The sequence below is a fragment of the Hibiscus syriacus genome, unplaced genomic scaffold (assembly GCF_006381635.1).
Source record: "Hibiscus syriacus cultivar Baekdansim isolate YM2019G1 unplaced genomic scaffold, ASM638163v2 tig00112738_pilon, whole genome shotgun sequence".
NCBI classification, from domain to species: Eukaryota; Viridiplantae; Streptophyta; class Magnoliopsida; order Malvales; family Malvaceae; genus Hibiscus; species Hibiscus syriacus.
The window spans coordinates 7,363-26,117 of NW_024063392.1; the positions used below are offsets into that span (position 1 = coordinate 7,363).

General features: G+C 32.1%; 1 protein-coding gene across 1 annotated transcript; it reads right to left on the reverse strand.

Moving 5' to 3' along the window:
- Nucleotides 1-508: 508 nt before the first annotated feature.
- Nucleotides 509-3,351, reverse strand: LOC120183035 (abscisic acid 8'-hydroxylase 2-like). The gene is made up of 7 exons (XM_039187831.1): nucleotides 2,971-3,351; nucleotides 2,570-2,888; nucleotides 2,069-2,488; nucleotides 1,888-1,977; nucleotides 1,623-1,808; nucleotides 1,215-1,333; nucleotides 509-862 (listed from the first exon to the last, which is right to left on the reverse strand). The coding sequence occupies exons 1-7, from the start codon at nucleotides 3,219-3,221 to the stop codon at nucleotides 766-768; spliced, it is 1,482 nt and encodes a 493-aa protein (XP_039043762.1). The 5' UTR covers nucleotides 3,222-3,351; the 3' UTR covers nucleotides 509-765.
- Nucleotides 3,352-18,755: the final 15,404 nt, after the last annotated feature.

Sequence of the window (18,755 nt, forward strand, 5' to 3'; positions counted from 1 at the left end):
TTAGTTTCTAATGGAATGAGATATTAAGTTTTTTTTAAATAAGTTAAGTGATTTGAATATTGATATTGTAAACGAAACTAAATGAGTTAAAAAGGTATTTCACAATAAATTTTTGTAATATTTGATCTGAATTAGGTAATCAACATGTACCTATAGTTAAAAAAGAACATACACATTAACTCGAGGTTTTTTCTTCCTCAAGTGGTCAAGCCAATTCACTCTCTTTTGCTCCATTCCATGTTTTTCACACTTCATGCACTAGAAGACAATAATAACTGGTCCTCTTTTGGATCAAGTGAGAGCAAAGTTCAGGCTGGTTGGAAGGGCTCGACTGAATGAGCAATTGTTAATGCTGTTGTTCTGTTCTGCCTGTCCTTTCATTTTACCCCATTAATGGTGGTTCAAAACGTTGTTTTAGTTTAAAACATTGGTTCCGGCATGTGTGGGGTTTGAAATGTGTACTACTCTGTAATTGCTGCAAACACATTTTATTTTATTCATCTTTTCCACTATCAGCATTTTTGCTAATTGCTTTTGATTTTATACAATAGATTTACTTAAACCTTGAACAAACCAAGGATAAAAACCCTACCTCAAGAAAGCTTTTGAGCAATTACAAAGATTCCCAGGGACAAATTCGACAACCCCCCAAAAAATACAAATAAAAAGCTCAATGGGGTTAACTTGATTTTTAGCCCCACTCAAGAAAGTTTCAGCCTTCATTGAGTCCAAAATCCAGAAATGGTGTATTGTTCTTCACGGTGCCTATATTTTCCTAGGGGTGACCTTTATTGGTAAGCCCCTTTTGGGCACTGGAAAAGGACCATATTGGATCCCATCTTCATCTCCCACCACTTCCCACCTGCGTCCAAAACATTGGAAGATTTTTCAATTGGAAAAACAAAATTTTCAATGAAAAAGCCCCTGGTTTTCATTTGTTCATTTTGATCCACTGAGTTTGGATCCTCTGTTGTAGACTGCAAATTATAATCAAACCCCAAGCTGAAACTTTTGAGGGAAAGAGGGGGCTAAAGCTATAATTTGGCAGTGTTGGGGGACTAATTAGGACCATTTCCACGGCCTAAAGAGGACCACTTTTTTCATCGACAAAGCAACTTTAAAACAAAATCTTTCTTTTTACATCAATCAACGTGGCTTTATGTTCATCTTACGTTTAAAAAAAACAATGATTATATTATGATATGTGTAATTACCTGTATCTGGTTGTGAGATGGTGAAGGAACACAAGCATCTCAAGCTTAGCCAGTTCACTGCCTGGACAAGAGTGAACCCCATTGCCAAACGGCATAAACGTGTTGGGTCTCGGTGGTACCTACACAACATTAACATATTGGTACAAAATCATGTCACGTGGTTTGATACTTTGAAAGATTTGATTAAAAAGATGGTTCGATTACAGGGGAGATTTCTCAGTGATGAAACAAATGAAAAAGACTGCAGCATATCAGCTGAACCATTGATAACCTTATATTTACTCTGAATCTGGATAGTCCCCTGACCCACATTCTCAGGGACACACATATCATATGATTCCCGAGACTAAAAGAAGTATGCTTAGACTCGAAATGATCGGAATCTAAAATTATCTTATAGAGCCTAACCTCAAATCTAGAAGGGTCAAATTTTTCAGGTTGAGGGAAGAAATCTGCACAATGATGAATGGTTCTAAAGAGAGGAAGAACCTTCCATCCTTTGGGGATGTAATACCCTTCAAACTCAACATCCTCCACTGCTTCTCTGAACGTGAATGAGAGTATACTTGCTGTTCTTAATGTCTCTTGAATCACCTGCAGATTAAATCACATACTTTACTTAAGATATTTGTGTATGTGTATATATATGAACAATAAAAGAGAATTAATGTACCCTTGTAGTCAAGGGCATGTGCCTTGTATCATCCCACGTAAGCCGGCGATTTGCTTCGGTTATCCTGCGTTGAATACCTTCTTGTTCTCTCTGCAACATGTATGATTTATATTGAGAAATCGAAAATATTTGATTGCTTTCGTTTATGATGATCAAGGTGAGGGAAAACAGTTTTACTTACTGTCACAGCTTCGTGTAACTCTCCATTGTCATGCAAGTATTTCAAGAGCCATGTTAGGACACTTGCGGTGGTGTCATGAGCAGCAAAGATTACACCGATTACATTATCTGCAATCTGAGAATCACTGAGTCGACTGAGTTGATCCGCCTTCTGGTGGTTCTTCTCCCCCAACAAAACTCCAAGCAGTCCCCCTCCTCCACCACTTTGTTTCTCGGTTTCCCTTCTTTCTTTTATCAATCTTCTCAGGGTCTCATTCAACAGCTTCCGAGCTTTCATTGCTTTATTGAAAGGAGTTCCCGGAAGATCTATAGGCATGGAATTGTAACCCTTTTCCAGGAAGTGATAGAGTTTCTTGATTCCATTTGTTTCCGAGTCTTGTTCATGGCCGAAGGCAGAAATCATCGCCACATCAAAAGCATACTACAAAAACAAAACACACTTTGTTTAAGATTCTTGATGGAAGCTAAAAATGGTTTAAAACTTGTTAGAAAAGAAACATACTCTCTTCATTTCTTGCAAAGTGTTAATGGTGGTATGTTCCCAAACAGGTAGATATTTGAGAACAATCTGCTCGATCTCCGAAACTGAGCCTCGAATTACAGCAGGTAAAAAGGAAGACTGGACCAATTTTCTCAGCCTGGAATGATAAGCACCTTGGTGGAAGAATATAGCCTCGGGGCCAATCATCTTCTCTTTGCTGGGCGGATAAGTTGGCTTAAAAAGATGAGACTTTGTCACCAACACGATCTTGGCTGCATCAGGGCTTGAAATCATCACACAGGGACATCCCAATATGTGACTTTTGAATACATCTCCATACCTAATGAAACCAAAAACACAATTGGAATCAGTTTTTTACAATTTCTATACAACATTTATAATCTCTTTATTCGTTTGAAAACCTTTTCTGTCGGTTGGCAAAGAACAAATTGGGATTCTCGGTGTAAAGCTTGAGAGTTTCACCGATATAAGGCCAACCCAATGAACCAGGTGGCAAACGCTTGTCCTTGTGATGCCGCCGTTGATGAGTAGACAGCACCACCACCGTCACCACCAAAGCCACCAGAAACGGAAGCTGACAGCCATAGAAAGCCGTGAAAATTGCCGGAAAAGTGTGGGGTGGCGACAATGAGAAGAAGAGAAGTTGTTGCATGGTGGCAATAAGTGTTGGAAGATATTGAAAGAGATAGAGGTGAGTTACTTGAAGAAGAGATCAATGGAGGTAGTGGGATTTATATAACGTTGAAGGGGAAGGGGTGGGGGGACTTGTTTGATGACAGACGTCACCACATTTCTGGGAAAACCTTGCTTTAAGCTCTTTGCATTTTTTCTTTTTGTTTGTTTTTCCTAACCAGATCTGTCCTACCTTATACTGTATTTTTCTGGTCACTCAACCTCTGTGTTTTTAATTTTTATTATTTGCTTTAATTTTTAATGTCATTAAATTAGATTAATTTGTTTCATTTATATATTTATTATAATATTTTAAAATGATGTATATGATTACTTATTTTTATATTAGTTAAAATTAATTTATATATTATTAAAAAGTATAATTTAATTTAAATATTATATTTGTTAAGTTATGAACAAAAATAAAAATAAAATTAAATATATTAGATAATAATCAATCTAAAACTAAATCAAATATTAAAATTAGAACAACTTAGATTTAATCACCAATAGTTACACCAAAGCAATATTGTTTCATTCACATCATCATGTCATTTTAATTTTAACGGCCTAGGGATATAATTGAGTGTAATAGGAGTATTCAAATAGTTAATTCGATCATCGATTGAACTGAATTAATCAAAACTAAATTAAGTGATTTTTTATTTAATTGTTAATCGAATTGAATTTTTTTAAAGAAATTATTAATTGAACCTAACAAAGTTTGATTAATCGCTCGATGATCATATTAATCAAAAGTTTTGAATTTTTTATTTATATTAATTTGAGTTTCATAGATGTATTTTTTAGTTTAGGTTAAAATTGGATTAAGTCTTGAAAGTTTAATGAGTCTAGTGTGGTTAAAAAATAGTCGGGTCTTAATTTTTAATGAATTTAAGGTTAAAATAATTAATATTTTTTATTAATTAATATGTTTCAAACCAAATCAATTGATTTTGAATGGAACTAATTGTTAACTGAAATATAAAAGATTTTTTCTTCTACCGAACTAATTTCGATGGCATAGCGTTTAACCGAAATATTTTATTTTGGTCGGTTAATTCAGTTAAAATCGATACTTCGATCGATTAATTCAATTAAAACTAAAAAGTGAACACCCATAGAGACCAAAACCATAGTTTAATGTTATAACCGGAGCAATTGAAATTTTAATGATATAAATAATACATCAACTCATGTTCAATGATGTATGGTATAGTAAAACTTTCTTTAATTGGTATAATCCTAAAAAAAGAACTATAATATTTTACTAAATAATTATTTTAGTCTTTATTTTTTTTTGGTTCTATGACCTCAAAGTTTTGTTTTGGAACAAATAGATCTTTCTACGAATGAAAAATATTAATCGACAAATGATCAATACTATTAAATAAGATTTTTTTATACTAAAATGAAATTTTAAAGGCCAAAATGTTTTAAAAACAATAAGGAATAAAATAATTATTTTAATAAATATCGATGGTTAATTTTAATAGTATATCTTATATGATAAGTTTTTGATAAATTATAGTCGTAAAACTAATTTTAATTAAACATTTTATAATAGTAAAAAATAAACACATTCGTGAATATGTGAAACCCCAATTTTACTCCGTAAATCCGTCAAAGAGTATAGCCCAAAGCCAAGGCGAAGGGTTGGGTAGCAGCTGACGTGGTGAAAACCGACGGGACTTGAACCTCGCACGTGTCTTCATCCCGGCTCGGGTTCTTGTAATCTTACTCGAGGGGTCCCATCTCTCCAAGTCTCGTATATTGTCAGGCTAAGTAAAGAAAGTTTGTGGGCCCCACACTCTTGGAATTTGCTATTTTAGGCAACGGAAAAACAGACGCAAACATCTCAAACAAAACGCAAAGCCCCCATCTTTTTTTAAATACCGACTTGCGGTAGTTTTAATATACCGATAAAAAATATTATTAATTTAATTATTATTTAAATAATAAAATCGGTAAAAAGTAATTGAAAATATTATTATTTTACTGATTTTTTATTATTAGATTTTTTATCGGATTTGGTAAAATATTATTGGTTTTATTATTTTTATACTGATTTTATTATTATTAGATATTTTTATCAGAAATATTAAAAAAATTAATGTTTTAGATAAAAATAATAATATTTTAGATAATTTTTTTACTAATTTTATTATTTGAATAATAATAAAATCGACAACATTTTATTTTAACGCGTAGAACTTCCTCGCTTTTTACCCAACTTTGCCAACCAAAACTTTGAGGGCAATATAAACATCTTTAAAGATTGGCGGTGTTCGGAAAAAAATGGTATTTTTTAGTGTCCAAGTGTCAACAAATGGGTGGCTACCTCGGCTTGCTGCTTTCGAAATACGATATTAATTAAATAATAATAATAAAATATTAATTTAATCACTGAAAACTTTATCTTAAAAAAAAAAGTCGTTTTAAATGGCATCACCATCTTCATGTCCACTACACTTAACCCTGACATAAGGTCATTGTTTGAGCACGGATGATGTCAATTTCCAACATCCACGTGGACAGTTGTTCAATTATGGGCTCTACAAACTTACTGTAGCTTTCGTATTTTATGAAATAATAGCATGCAATTAAGGGTTATTTTTCGTTTGCCTGCCAAAACGGTTTTGGACACCTAAATTTTTAGAGGTAAATTACGCGTTTAGTATGGGTGTGTAAATTTAAATATTGGATTCGATTTGATCTAAAAATTTGAAAAGTTAAAAATTTTGAATATTTAAAATAGTGATTTATATCTGATTTTTTGAGTTGAATACTCAGATATCCGAATTCGAATATAAAATTTAATTTGATAAAAAATAATTTTAAATTTTATTATTTAACGTAATTTATTCAATACCTATACTATATATATATATATATAAATACTACAAAACAATAAATAATTAAATATTAATGGATTATTGGGCTACTCATATATTGGTCTAAAGGTATTTAAAAATCTAAAAACACATTTTTTCTTCCGTATTTTTGGATAATCCAAAAATGGAATTTATCTAATCTGTATCCAATCTGATTATCCGAAATTTTTTTGATATCAGATTCAAATTATCGTAAAATAAAAAATATATCGGATATCCGAATTTTTGGATTAAATCTTTTTGCACACCCTAGCATTTAATACCTAAACTATCAGGTTTGGTCTATTTTAGTACATAAACTTTTAATTTTTCAAAATCATACCTAGAATTTATTATTTTCATTTTAGTACCTTTGTTCAAAACTTTACGTTAAGTTTTGAAAAGTTTGAAAGTTTAGCTGATGAAACGGACCAAAATTGATAGTTTACATACTAAACGCATTAAGTTTTTAATGGCGGAAATTAAAATAAAAACTAAACTTTAAGTACGATTTAAAAAAATTCAATATTTAAATATTAAAACAAATTAAAACAAATAATTTAGATACTAAATGTATTGTTGAGTTAATCGATCGACAGAATCGGCCAAGAGGGGGGTGAATTGGCAATTAAAAATTTCGTGGAAGCTTTTGCAGAAAAATTGAAAGTAATTGCACAGCGATTTACAGTGGTTCGACTTTCTCAAACAAAGTCTACGTCCACTACCTTAGCTATCCACACTAAGGATTTTCCAACAAATTCACTAATTTGTTCTTTCTTTTGAGGCCAAAGAGATAACCTTACAAAATCCCTCAAGAGTATACCCCAACTCTTGAGAACACTCTTTTTCCCAAAGAGAAGATTACAAATTTGCAAACTTACAAGAAAACCTCACAAGTAAGATGTTTGCACAATTCTAGAAGAAGAAAAGAACACTCAAAGATAATTAGGTGTTCTTGAAAGCAAAATGAATATTGAAAGGAAAATTGGCTTGATTTGCACAAACTTGGTGTTTGATGCTTTCTCTCTTGTTTCTCTATGATTTCTTATTGATCAAGGGCTTCAGAACTTGTTTAAATACACCTTGAATCTCTTCTGAACGTTGGGGATGATTAGTGAAGATCATATAGCGTTTTAGTGTGAAAACAATTAATAACAGTTTGGAGCATGGGGGGAATCGGTACCCCCTAAGGGGAATCGGTTCCCTAAGTGTAAAATTCAAATATTTCGACCGTTTGAACAAGGGGGAATCGGTACCCCCTATGGGGGAATCGGTTCCCTCCGAGCATTCTGGAAATCTCGGAGCCAAGCCATTCAGGGGGGAATCGGTACCCCCTTAGGGGGGAATCGGTTCCCTCTGAGCAATCTGGAATTTTTGGCTTTGAAATGGTTCGAAATACTTTGAAAGATATTTTGAAATTGTTTTAAGATTAAAACTTAATTTTACACTTAAGTAAGGATTACAAATGATTTTTGAAATATTTTGAGTAATGTTTTGATATTCGAATAATTATATCGAATATACTTAGAAAATCATTTTGGAAAATCTTAAAATTCATTAACTTAATTTGTTATATCGAAATATCAAAATGTTTTCAACAATCTCCCCCTTTTGATATAACAAAACATTTTAGTAATTTTAATTTTGAAATCAAGTTTTGAAATTACTCCCCCTTACTTAACACTTCTCTCATTTATCATTTTAAAAACACACTTAAAACACCTTCTCCCCTTTTTGTTAAATCAAAAAGATTCAAATAAATGTGAAAATATTAAGCCAATTAAGCTGCTAAGATCACAATCAAGAGAACCGTTAGCCATTAGTTCCGTAATCAATATTCATAAATAATGTGATATGGCAAAATTGATCATATTGCTAATAATGATGTAAATGATGCAATAATAAATCACACCAAACATAAAGTTTAAACCATCCAAACAAATCCAACAAATTCACAATACTCAAATTCAAACATCCCAAAATATTCAAAATGTTAAAACAATAAGTTTGGAAAACAAATTAAAACATAGAATCAAACATCCGTAGGAGGATCGGGAGGAGGAAAATGAGCTCGCATAGCGGCCATTTCGTTAGTGAGGTCATTAATACGTGCGTTGGTTGCTTCATTATTTGCACGCATTTCCCGAAGAATTTCTAATTGTTGAGCTCCCATTGTGGATAAATGGGACTCTATAGAAATAAAGTGCGAATCCATGGTCGCATATCGGTAATCAAATGTCTCCATAAAAGATTGAAAATATGGAGGCATTTGAGTCGATTGTTGTGCTTGCTCTTCGGGCTGCTCCTCGGCCTGCTCAGGTTCAGCTTCAGCTTCATCGATGTCTCGCATTAGTTGCTCAAGCTCGAGATCTTCGTCAGCTTCGGGTGGAGCTCGTGAAGAACTAGCTCCCGGAGTAGTTGCAGAAGATCGAACCCATTCCCCGGTTTCCTTATCCTTAATCCATCCCGCTCTCGTTAAAGATAGAAGGTTAATTTGTTTCTTAAGAGGAAAAACGGCATCTAGACTGACTCTAAGCCCAGCTTTGGAAAACAGATTACTCAAAATACAACCGTAAACAAGAGATGAACAAAGTTTTTATAGGAACAAGATTACGGTTTCAACAATTTCAGCAAAAATAATCTGAGGTAGGTTGATTTAATATTGTTTTCGAAACAATGTAACCACCAAAGATCTAAGGCTCTAAGAGTAGAATAACCTCCAGATGGTCGAAACCACCAAGAAATCATTAGATGAAGAAAACGTTCATGAAGGTCTAGAACACTTGCACTATCCCTTCTTTTATAACGAGATCCTAAAACCTGTTTTTCATTTGAAATCCTTCATTATCTAATCAGAATGTATTGGCTATGTAAGCCAAGTCAATATATAAGAATGTCCTAGAAGGTAGGAACGAATTCCTATGGTTTCGGTTCAGTTTGGTCTTTAACACAAACGGCATTAGAATAGAAAATACGAACAAGTTGATGGTAAACGATGGGTTCAAGGTCAAAGAGTTTATCAAATTTCCACTCTTGTAAAAGAGGAAGATATTTAAAATTGATAGCTAACATACTTGACGAGAAGGAATACGTTTTCCCGGATTTTGTAAGAGTCGAAATATTGATAATACCAAACACGATGGTTTCTAGGACCAGGATGATTGAAACACGAATTTTGGATAGTCAAATTAGGATCAATAGGATAGGATTAGAAATTGGAATAGGTGGAGGATTTGGAGGTGGATTTGGTTGTCGGTGTGAACGACTAGATGAAGACCTAGCACGTTTAGGATTGGACATGGTTTAGGAAATCGGAATAGAATTAACCTGCAATTTTAAAAACAAATGTATGCAATTCAATTAATCCCAAAACTCAATTGAGTCCTCAATATTTCAAGGTTCTCTAAATCAATCCTAATGGGCAAGTTTTGAAAACTTTTGAAAAATATGGTTTGAGAAACAATATATGTATAGTTTTCATAACAACAACATAATTTAATCAAAACACAATAATTTGAAATTAACATTTTTTTATCGAAATTTAAAAAATTTTGGAAAATTTTGTGTTTTTGATGAAATTAGTTGTAACATCTAGTTTTTAATCACTAACAATCAATGCCCGATCACTATTTAACCTAGAACTAATTAAAACTAATCATATGTTCAAAATCAATGTAATAGAGAGTTTAGAAAAATTTACCTTGAAAGATGAAGATTGAGGGGATTTTGATGTTGTTGCACGATTTAATGATTCCAACAGGTTTAGAAGATGATATTTGAAGCAAATTCGATTATATCGTTGATTTGAGGCAAAAATGGAGATTTGAGAGATTTAGAGGTGAAGAACGGCGGAAGAAGAAGAAAATGAGGGTTTTGGGGTTTTGGGGTTGTTATGCCGATTTAACAGAACCCAGGGGGTATCGATTCCCCTGTGGGGGAATCGGTTCCCCTTCAAGGGGGAATCGGTTCCCTCATGGGGGGATCGATTCCCTCTGCACCAAAATGCTAAAATCCAACTTTAAGCACTAAAATGCTAAATTAATCTCTCTAGTGGTATAGGCAACTCATATTGAAAAATAATTATGTTCAAACAATTAAATTAATCTTTAAACATTAATTGAACATAAAATTAATTTTCACCAAGAATCATAAATCCCCTAACTAATAGCAAGAATGCAATCAAAAATTATTATTATAAGCATTTTTCAGTATTATTAAAAGTGCTAAATTATTTAACACTAAGTGAAGATAGGTAGTTAAACCTAATTCTCTTCTAAGTGTCCAAATATTTCCTTGTCTAAGGGTTTTGTAAAGATATCGCTAATTGATGAAAGTATCAACATATTCTAAAACTACATCTTCCTTAGTGACATGGTCTTAATGAAGTGATGTCTTTCAATGTGCTTAGTTCTAGTGTTGGATGGGATTTTTAGTGAGACAAATAGCACTAGTATTGTCACACTTGATAGGAATGGTACTACTCTTCCATAATCAAAAAGTTGTTGTTTCATCCATAAAACTTGTGCACAACAACTACCGGCTGAAATGTATTCCGCTTCAGTGGTAGATAATGCAACACAATTTTGTTTCTTTGAAACCAAGAAATCAACATATTTCCAGGAATTGGCAAGTACCTGAGGTGCTTTTCCTATTAATTGCATCCTCCATAATCCGCATCAGAAAAGGCATGCAAGCTAAAGCTAGAGTCTCTAGGATACCAAAGTCCTAAACTAGGAGTGTCCTTAAGGTATCTAAAGATTCTCTTAACAGCTAGTAAATGTGATTCTTTAGGACATGATTGAAACCTAGCACACAAGCAACACTAAACATAATATTCGGTCTACTTGCGGTTAGATAAAGCAATGAGCCAATCATGGATCTATATAATTTAACATCCACACATTTACCTCCTTCATCTAAGTCAAGCTTTGTTGAAGAGCTCATTGGAGTGTTATGAGGTTTCCCATTTTCCAGTCCAAACTTCTTGAGCATATCTTTGACGTACTTAGCTTGATTAATGAAGATGCCATTTTCTTTACTTAATTTGGAGTCCCAAGAAAAATGAGAGCTCCCCCATCATGCTCATCTCAAACTCACTTTGCATTAGCTTAGAAAATTCTTGGCAAAGAACATCATTAGTAGAACCAAATATTATCATCAACATAAATTTGAACTACTAATAAATCTTTACCTTTTCTCTTTAAAAACAATGTAGTGTCAACCTTCTTTTAAAAAACCTTTTTCAATTAAAAAAATTGACAATCTTCATACCAAGCTCTAGGAGCTTGTTTTAAACCATAAAGAGCTTTTGTCAATTTTAAACATAATCCGGAAAATTTGAATCTTCAAAACCTGGAGGTTGTTCCACGTACTTCTTCTTTTATAAAACCATTTAAAAATGCACTTTTAACATCCATTTGATATAATTTAAATTCATTGAAACATGCAAATGCTAATAACATTCTAATTGCTTCCATCCTAGCTACGGGAGCGTATGTTTCATCTAGCTATGCCTCTTCTTGAGTATAGCCTTGATCAACAATTCTAGCCTTGTTCCTATATACCACTTTCATCAAGTTTATTTCTAAAAACCATCTAGTACATACAGTAGATTTATTACTAGGCCTTTCAACTAATGTCCATACTTTACTTCTCAAATGATTTAATTCTTCTTGCATAGCCATAATCCAATGTTCATCTTTTAATGCTTCTTTGATGTTCTTAGGCGCTATGCATGAAATAAATGCAACATAATTACAGATATTTCTAAGAGAAGATCGAGTAGTTACCCCTTTGATGGATCACCTATAATTTCACCATCCTTGACATAGTTATACTCTCTTGGAAAAGATACTTCCCTTTCTTCACTGGTTGAATTCTCGAGGGGATCATGAGTTTCCTCATCTTTTGTTTCTTCCTTGATGATGATTCTCCAACGTCTGTATAACGTCATTGCTTGTATAATACCTACATCATCATAATAGAAGAATCCTTCCTCGGAGGGGATTATCATCGAAAACAACATGTATAGACTCTTACAACTAAAGTTCTTTTATTAAATACACGATAAGCTTTAGAATTTAAGGAATAACCCAGAAAAATTCCTTAATCACTTTAGCATCAAATTGCCAAGGTTTTCTTTACCGTTGTTTAAAACAAACACTTACATCGAAAAGGATGAAAATAGCTAATGTTAGACTTTTTATTTTTGAGAATTTCATATGGAGTTTCTTTAAAATTGGCCTAATCATACTCGATTTATAACATAACAAGCGGTATTTGTGGCTTCCGCCCAAAAATATTTTGGCAAATTATTTTCACAAGCATGGTTCTAGCCATTTCTTCTAAGTTCGATTTTTCCTCTCAACAACTCCATTTTGTTGAGGGGTTCTAGGTGCTGAAAAATTATGGCTAATACCATTAGAATACAAAACTCAATAAATCCAAGATTTCAAATTCAGTTCCATGATCATTCTAACATAGTGATAGAGTAACCTTTTTCATTTTGGATTATTTTGAAATGTGATGAAATTTTCTAATGCTTCATCTTTAGTACTTAAGAATAGAACCCAAGTGTATCTAGAATAATCATCTACCAAGACAAAGCATATTGTTTCCTCCAAGCTAGTAGTTAGTTGGCCCAAAAAGATCTAAATGGAAATTGTAATACTCTAGTTGATACTCATTAATAGATTTAAAAGAAACTCGTTTTTGTTTCCTTTAGCACAAGCATCACAGATTTTATCATTATCAAATTTAAGCTAGGCAACCCTCTACTAAGTCTCCTGAATTAACCGTTGCAAAACACTATACTAGCATGACCTAGTCTCATATGCCATAACCAACTATCATGCTCACCTTAGCAACTAGGCATAAATTAGTCATATCAATAGAATCTAAATGCACCATGTAAATATTTCCTATTCTATGACCAACAAGCATAATCCGATTAGATGCAATGTCAATGACTTTACAACCATTAATTTCAAATAAGACATTGAATCCTTTATCGCATAATTGACTAATACTCAATAGATTATGCTTTAATCCATTCACATATAAAACATTCTTAATTTGTATGGAAGAGGTATTACCTATTGTACCAATACCTTCAATGTGACCTTTTGAATTGTCTCCAAAAGTCACTTCTCCTCCATTTTTGGCGTTAAGCTCAATGAACCGGCTTTTGTCTCCGGTCATATATCTTGAGCATCCACTATCAAGGTACCATGAATTTGAATTTGTTTCCCGTGCCTTGTAGCAATGCTCCTTTCCCTACAAACATAGATTAATTTTGATTTTGGTACCCAAATTCTTTTGGGTCCATATTCATTAGTTTCCAAAATCCTAGTCCCCTTAGGTATCCATTTGTGTAGGATATTTTTATCTTTAGTAGTAATGAGTTCTTTAGGAACCCACATACTTCTAATGATTTTTCCATTAGAGGTTCTTTGGGGACCTCTATGATTGTAGTTTCTAAAACTTTTTCTAACAAAGTTGGATTTTGAATTTCCACCTTTTCAAAATGTTTTGTTCAAACTTTATCAAAAGAAGTTTTAAGATCATCAATTTCTTTGATGATCATCATTGATCTTTGAAAGTAAATTTTGCAAATCTAAATTTTTCTTTTCAAACTCTTTTAGTTTGATTTGTAAATCTTTGATTTTACTTTCAAGATCGTTGTTGGTTTTGGATATGAGTTTGTTTTCATTTTTCAATTTTGAAACATCATTTTTATATTTTAAAAACAATTTCTCATAATCCGAAGCCAACCATTGTACTCCTCAAATAACTCATCATAAGATAAATCATCAAAATCGGATGAGTTAGAGGTTACCTTAGAATCTTCCCCGAATGCCATCAAGCACAAGTTTGCTACTTCTTGTTCCTCTTCATCGGAACTTTCTTCATCGCTCCATGTAGCCACATGAGCCTTGTGCTTATTCTTTGATTTACCCTTTTTCTTCAATTGTGGGCAATCATATTTGACATGCCCCGGCTTTTTGCATTCATAGCAAATGATTGGGTCCTTCTCTTTTGGTTCATTTTTGAGACCTTCGTTTCGTTTGAATTTTCTTCCTTGGTAAGGTCTCATCATTTTTCTTAACCGTTTGCCAAACAATGCCATTTCCTCGTCATCATCATCATTATTAGAATCACTCTCATCTTTTGTGGATTTGAGAGCAACTCCAATATTTTTCTTCTTCTCCTTTTCCTTTGGTGTCTCTTCAACTTTATCAAGGTCCACCTCATCTTCAAGCATCATCTCATGAGTGAGGAGTGAACCGATAAGTTCTTCAAGAGTTAAGGACGATAGGTCCTTAGACTCGATGATTGCCGTCTTCTTTGATTGCCATGATTTTGGGAGGGAGTAGACTAACTTCCTCACAAGCTTTCATTTGAGATGATCTCTCCATATGATTGAGACCATTGACAATCGTTGAAAATCTATCCGTCATAGCTTTGATGTCTTCATTTGGTTTCATCCTGAAATTTTCATAGCTATGCGTTAGAATACTAATTTTTGATTTCTTACCTCATCTGTACCTTCATGTGTGACTTGAAGCTTGTCCCATATTTCTTTGGCGGTTGTACACGATGAAACTCTTCCGTATTCATCTGGTCCAAGAGCACAAAAATAATATGGATGGCTTTGGAGTTGAGCTGGAACATTCTTGTCTCTCCTTCACTCCACAACCTTGGATGAGTGAGAGGTTTGATGTATCCTTCTTCTACAGCATTTCATGCTCCCATGTCACTTGCTTGAATGAAGTACATCATTCTATTCTTCCAATAGGCATAGTTAGCTCCATTGAAGAAAGGAGGCTTGTTGACGGGCATCGAATCGACCGGAGTCGAAGTTTGAAGCGGAGGCCATTGATGACTTTAATAATCGATATAACTCTTCCCGAATCGACTCAAGGCGATTAAACCTTCAATGAGTTAGGCTCTGACCAATTGTTAGTTAATCGATCGACGGAATCGGCCAAGAGGGGGTGAATTGGCAATTAAAAATTTCGTGGAAGCTTTTGCAGAAAAATTGAAAGTAATTGCACAGCGATTTACAGTGGTTCGACTTTCTCAAACAAAGTATACGTCCACTACCTTAGCTATCCACACTAAGGATTTTCTAACAATTCACTAATTTGTTCTTTCTTTTGAGGCCAAGAGATAACCTTACAAAATCCCTCAAGAGTATACCCCAACTCTTGAGAACACTCTTTTTCCCCAAAGAAATTACAAATTTGCAAACTTACAAAAAAAACCTCACAAGGTAAGATTTGCACAATTCTAGAACAAGAAAGAACACTCAAAGATAATACAAATGAGCACAATGGTGTTCTTGAAAGCAAAATGAATATTGAAAGAAAATTGGCTTGATTTGCACAAACTTGGTGTTTGATGTTTTCTCTCTTGTTTCTCTATGATTTCTTACTGATCAAGGGCTTCAGAACTTGTTTAAATACACCTTGAATCTCTTTGAACGTTGGGGATGATTAGTGAAGATCATATAGCCGTTTTAGTGTGAAAACAATTAATAAAACAGTTTGGAGCGTAGGGGAAATCGGTACCCCTATGGGGAATCGTTCCCTAAGTGTAAAATTCAAATATTTCGACCGTTTGAACAAGGGGGAATCGGTACCCCTATGGGGGAATCGGTTCCCTCCGAGCATTCTGGAAATCTCGGAGCCAAACCATTCAGGGGTAATCGGTACCCCTTGGGGGGAATCGGTTCCCTCTGAGCAATCTGGAGTTTTTGGCTTTGAAATGGTTCGAATACTTTGAAAGATTATTTGAAATTGTTTTAAGATTAAAACTTAATTTTACACTTAAGGATTAAAAATGATTTTTGAAATATTTTGAGTAATGTTTTGATATTCGAATAATTATATCGAATATACTTAGAAAATCATTTTGGAAAATCTTAAAATTCATTTAACTTAATTTGTTATATCGAAATATCAAAATGTTTTCAACATGTATATATCCAAATTTTTATTAGTAGAACTAGGTGGTGTTTGTTTTTGCAGAGGTAAAAGGTCGCAGTCTGCGAACCATCTGTAGGCATCTGTAGCAGAAGAGGTGGACCAAAAGTCTACAGTCTGCAAGAAGAAGACTGATTGTTTTTTTAACGTCTGCAGACTGCTAAAATGAACTGAAATATAAATAAACTGATTTTTTAAACTTAAAAGAGTTTTGCAATACTGAGATTTAAATAATTTTAGTTTTACAATACTAAAATTTAAATAATCGATACAACTACAATATAAATTATTTAAAATAAATCATCCATTTTAAAATAAATCAATCCATACTAATAAATTATTTAAAATAAATCAATCCATACAACTACAATAATAAATCAATCCATATTTTAAAATAAATCATCCATAATAAATTATTTAAAATAGATCATCCATATTTTAAAATAAATCAATCCATACTAATAAATTATTTAAAATAAATCAATCCATACTAATACAATTTAATAAATCAATCCATATTTTCAATATTTGAATAATCAATCTATACTAATAATTATTAAAATAAATCAATCCATATTTTAAAATAATCAATCTATACTAATAAATTATTTAAATAAATCAATCCATATTTTAAAATAAATCAATCCATACTAATAAATTATTTAAATAAATCAATCCATATTTTAAAATAATCAATCCATACTAATAAATTATTTAAAATAATCAATCCATATTTTAAAATAAATCAATTCATACTAATAAATTATTTAAAATAAATCAATCTATACAACTACAATAATAAATCAATCCATATTTTAAAATAAATCAATACATACTAATAATTATTTAAAATAAATAAATTCATATTTTAAAATAATCAATCCATACTAATAAATTATTTAAAATAAATCAATTCATACCAAAAATTATTTAAAATAAATCAATCCATACAGCTACAATAATAAATCAATCTATATTTTAAAATAAATCAATCCATACTAATAAATTATTTAAAATAAATCAATCCATATTTTAAAATAATCAATCCATACTAATAAATTATTTAAATAAATCAATCCATATTTATAATAATTTATTTAAAATAAATTATTTTATAATAAATATTTTAAAATAAATTATTTTATAATAAATTATTTTAAATAAATAAACTTATTAAATTATTTTAAAATTATTTTAATAAATAACCATATTTTATAATTGTTTTTGAAGAGGTTTGAAGACCTTTGAATACATAAAACCATGTCTGCACCAAGAAGAGCTCGCGCAGACGTTAGAAGAGCTTATGTCTTCTAAAAAATAAACGGTCTGTGAAGCCTAATGTCTGCACGTAGTCTGCGCGATGCAAACATAAGAGGTTTGAAGAGATTGTACAGTAAAATAAACTAAGCCTAAGAGTAAATCGGAGAAAGTGAAGTAGAGGAGAGTGAAAGGAAAAGGAAAAACGTTGTGCGTGTCATCTGTAAAAGAAGTCCACGTGGCGTGGGAGCACCTGCCCTTGCCCAAATTTAAAATGGTGTTTGGTTTAAGGATTGTAGGATTCCCATGGGATGAGAATCTCACATTCCCATATTTGGTTGGCCGGGAATCTCATTTTCGGTAATGTTTTATTACCAATAGTAGATTTTTTGGGGCATATTACCGGGAATGTCATTACCTCCCTTCCCTTAGGTATTTTGTAACATTACCGGCGTTTTGGACTAAAATGCCCTTAAATTTTTAATTTTTTTTTCAAAAATATCATTCTTCTGTCATTGAATAATAAAAATTCTACGAAAGTTAAATTACAAATTTATCCTTAAATTATTTTAGATTTACAAAAAAAGTATATATTAAAATTTTATATGAAGTTCAGGGGTTAAAAAAATTTACCCTTTCATTAAACCTTTTTTATATTTTTTAATTTTGTAAAAATTATATAAATATTATGAATTTAATTTTTTAAAGAAAATATATAAATATTTTAATTTGTAATATTATACAAATATAATAAGGATAATTTGGTCAAATATGCATTCTAATAATCTTTTATTCCTTTAACCAACACGATAATCTTACATTCCTGCTAAACCAACCAAACACAAAATACAACATTCCCAGTAATCTTATTCTCTAATAATCTTTTATTCTCACTGATAATCTTACATTCCGTAAACCAAACGCACCCTAAAAACAAATGCTCTAGTGTTGCCCTTTGCCGCCTCCTTAGATGACCTTACTTTTGGTAAGGGTTTTCACGTTTCTATCTATCCCTTCGGATTCCCATCCACCGTCATCTCCGTGCGAGTCATTTGTGGTCCCGTCCGTACAATGCATTACGTACTCCACATGTGTGCGCTTGTACTGATGTCGTTAATACTTGAATTGGGATGAGTCTACAAATTACGTTGCACGTATTAATATATTATTAAAATGACGTATTAAAATTTATCGGCTAAATTATTTTTATTAAGTAAATATGAAAAAGATAAATTATACGTTTGATATTTATATTTATATTATTATTTTTATTTTATTTTATTTTAATATTTAAATTTTATTTTTTAAAATATTAACAATAATATGATATGGCATGACATGTTAATTTTTATTTTTTTATTTCCATATCATTTTTTATTTCACTATCACTTTATCCAA